This window comes from Lactuca serriola, chromosome 6, assembly GCF_051521515.1.
Source record: "Lactuca serriola cultivar US96UC23 chromosome 6, Lser_US96UC23_V15, whole genome shotgun sequence".
NCBI classification, from domain to species: Eukaryota; Viridiplantae; Streptophyta; class Magnoliopsida; order Asterales; family Asteraceae; genus Lactuca; species Lactuca serriola.
Genome location: NC_136413.1, coordinates 162,109,208 through 162,112,226, shown reverse-complemented (window position 1 = coordinate 162,112,226; position 3,019 = coordinate 162,109,208). Strand labels below are relative to the sequence as shown.

Sequence of the window (3,019 nt, the reverse complement as noted above, 5' to 3'; positions counted from 1 at the left end):
GTACATTCGATGATTCACAAAAAAAGCCCAATGTCCAGAAGAAGCTTAGTTCATATTGGAATCAAAACCCACATACAGTGATTGGCCTGCACTTCCCAAATATCATATGAAATATAAATCAGATACATAGTAGTCTGCTGGTGTGGCATAAAAACTTAGGCCTCGTTTGTTTTCCTACAAAAGTATTTTTTGAGCACTTTTCCCTTCTGGCGGGTAGATGTTTTGCAAGTGCCCGTCTTCTTCCGCAAACTTGGAAAAAGACAAAAGACATTTGACCACTTCCAAAACAAACAGCACCTTAGTGTCTAAAGGCAGCTCAATCCACATTGGAATTAAAACTCATATACTGCAACTCAACAACTAAGATTTAAACCGTTGACTATTTATGCAAATATACCACTCAATAGTCAACTTCAATCATGAATGACCTCATAGTACAAATGCGGCTATGATCTTATACCGATCCAAATTCAAGAAAAAGAAAAAAAAACACATTATAATATTAAAGAAACACGATTGAAGAACATAAAACCATAAGCTACAACAAAGATGATCTACAAGAAACATAAAAGATTCAAACTTTATCATTCATCAATCATCATGGATTCTTATTCTTTCTTCTCATCTTGCCAAGTTGCTTGCCATTGCTTGTCATAAAACGTTGTCTCATCAAACAATTTCTTTAAGGTATCTAAGTCCTCATTCTTTCGAATCAAAAGAACACCAGCCACTGCAACAAATAGAAGTGTTTTGCAGAAGAAATTTCCCATTTGGTCAACTAGACCAACCCCGGTCAAACTATCTACAAAGTAAGCCATGAAGAACCCCACCATTGCAGCTCGCCCTACACAACAATGGTTAATGCAGTTTTCAAGATTTTTTTTTTCCCATTCTAATTTTTATAAAAAAATTTCAATCTAAATCGTGTGAGATTAACTAACCATTGAGTAGTTCAGCTTCTGGAAGATGAAACCTCTTCATCCATGCCCACCATGGAATAATGGAAGTGTCAAAAACTACAGGGAAGTCATTGTTGGATGATTCTGGGTTGTCTTCAAGCCACTTTCTCCTTTTAACCTCTGGAATTAGTAAACAAGAAAATCAAGAGGGGCATTTAGGTCATTGTAAAAAGTAGACAAAATGGCTAAAAGAGCTACAATGTGGAAGATAGTGAACAAAGTTTTTTGTTTTCAGAAATTGATAAGATCATCTTCCAGGAGTTTAACAATCAGAAAAAGATATGATGAAACAACTGCCACACGCTTTACAAAATTAGCAATTTTAAGGAAACTGGTGATTTTTTAAGAACAATCAAGAAGAACCATGTTTGGCAAGTCCAGTTTTAGCAGTTGCTTTTTCACTTTTTGTAGTCGATCTAATATTAATTAGCATAAAATCGTAAGGTCAATCATTTTCAGAAAAATGAAAACTGTAAAATTCCACCCTGTTCGTCGATTTTCGGGCTTTGCTGCGCTTGAAATAGTAATTGAAGCTGGGTTTTTTAAACTTTGAAGTAAGATAACTGTTAAAGGAGCATGGAATCGAAGGTTTGAAGTTGCATAGAATTAGAGTTCCCAAATAAACCCTAAATTCGCCTCAATTCCATGTCTAAACCTCAAATACCAAGATCGACTTTTTATCAAACACGTGGTCGACAGAATCTTACCAGCATCGATAACTCCATCCCAGTCAGTAGCTCCACCTTTCTGAAACTGTTTCAAGTCCCAAGTCCCCGAAACCCATTTGGGATCTTCGAACTTCGGCATCGCTTCCTCCTCCTGTTCCGCCATCGGAGCTCCGTTCCCAAGAGACGCCTCCTCCGAAGCCTTCGGCTCAGAAGCTTTCTTCTCCTCCACAGCAATGACAGCTCCGGCCCCATTTTCAGTAGCTCTAACAGACACAAAAAGCAGGTGTCTTTGAGGCTTCAAAGAGAGAAATGGGTTAATTGGGAAGTGGGTTTTGAAGGAAGAGGATAAAGAAGGAAGATGTGGTGTCGTTGAAGAGAACAAGGCCATTGATGAAGACATAGTTTTGATGTTTACAGTTTCTTTTTTCAAAAAAAGGAAGTAAGATCAGAGAGTGGTATGTGATGGAGATAACCTAAGGCTGAGAGCATGTGAGCATGGGGGGAGATTGGGTTAAAGATATTGGGGAAACTTATTTAGAAGCTTGGCATGTTTGGTAAAAGAAGTGAATCAATGCCAACAAGAACTACTGGTGGGTGAAATAGGTTTCATTTCAACTACTTTCCCCAATTTAGTTACTCTATAATAAATACGGCCTTGAGAGCAGCTTCTCCGACAGTATGTTTATTTAACAAAATAATCCTTTTTCTTTTTATTTTATAAGATATTTATCTTTCATGTAATTTGTAGTCTACGAAATATATTAATTGTTTGAGAAATAACTTTTTTCTGTTATGAAAGTATTTCTTAATAGGATTGTACAATATTTTTTGTTGATGATTTTAGTAGTATAACAGACATTTTATGTAATTGGAATTAATATGTGAGGTAAGAGATTATAAGAGGGTCCGCCACTGGGAGTACATGCATATATAAAATCGAATTATCAGTCGGTACGAAAAATGACATATTTGTCAGGATCAAGGTGGCCGCACCACCCCCTTGTAGGGTCCTAGGGGCAACGTCACTAGCGAGGTACAAGGGACAGAGCCCATAACGGTGGCCCTCTCTTGAGTCGTATGACTCCCTTCTCTGCTCTTTCTCTTCTAAAAGATTTCAGAATTCCCGATCAATTTGACTTATGTTTTCACGCCCAAATTCGTAAGTGTTCTTTTGCATTATCCTACACTATATTTCTTGTAATTCGGACATATGGTAAAAATATCAATTTGGAAAGCGACCTTATGCGATCCATTAGTTTTTCGGTTTTCCACCATAACCCTCGTTAGCCTTAACATTTTAGGGTTGTGAATTATCTTTTCTAGACAACAAGCTGAATAATTCGATTAGGTTTTGTAAAAGTATACAAAATATCGAAAATGAGGAATCGTAGA

General features: G+C 37.0%; 1 protein-coding gene across 1 annotated transcript; it reads right to left on the bottom strand.

Moving 5' to 3' along the window:
• Positions 1 to 361: 361 nt before the first annotated feature.
• LOC145057212 (light-harvesting complex-like protein 3 isotype 2, chloroplastic) lies at positions 362 to 2,193 on the bottom strand. Its single transcript, XM_079004992.1, has 3 exons — positions 1,667 to 2,193; positions 942 to 1,079; positions 362 to 844 (listed from the first exon to the last, which is right to left on the bottom strand). The coding sequence occupies exons 1-3, from the start codon at positions 2,025 to 2,027 to the stop codon at positions 609 to 611; spliced, it is 735 nt and encodes a 244-aa protein (XP_078861118.1). The 5' UTR covers positions 2,028 to 2,193; the 3' UTR covers positions 362 to 608.
• Positions 2,194 to 3,019: the final 826 nt, after the last annotated feature.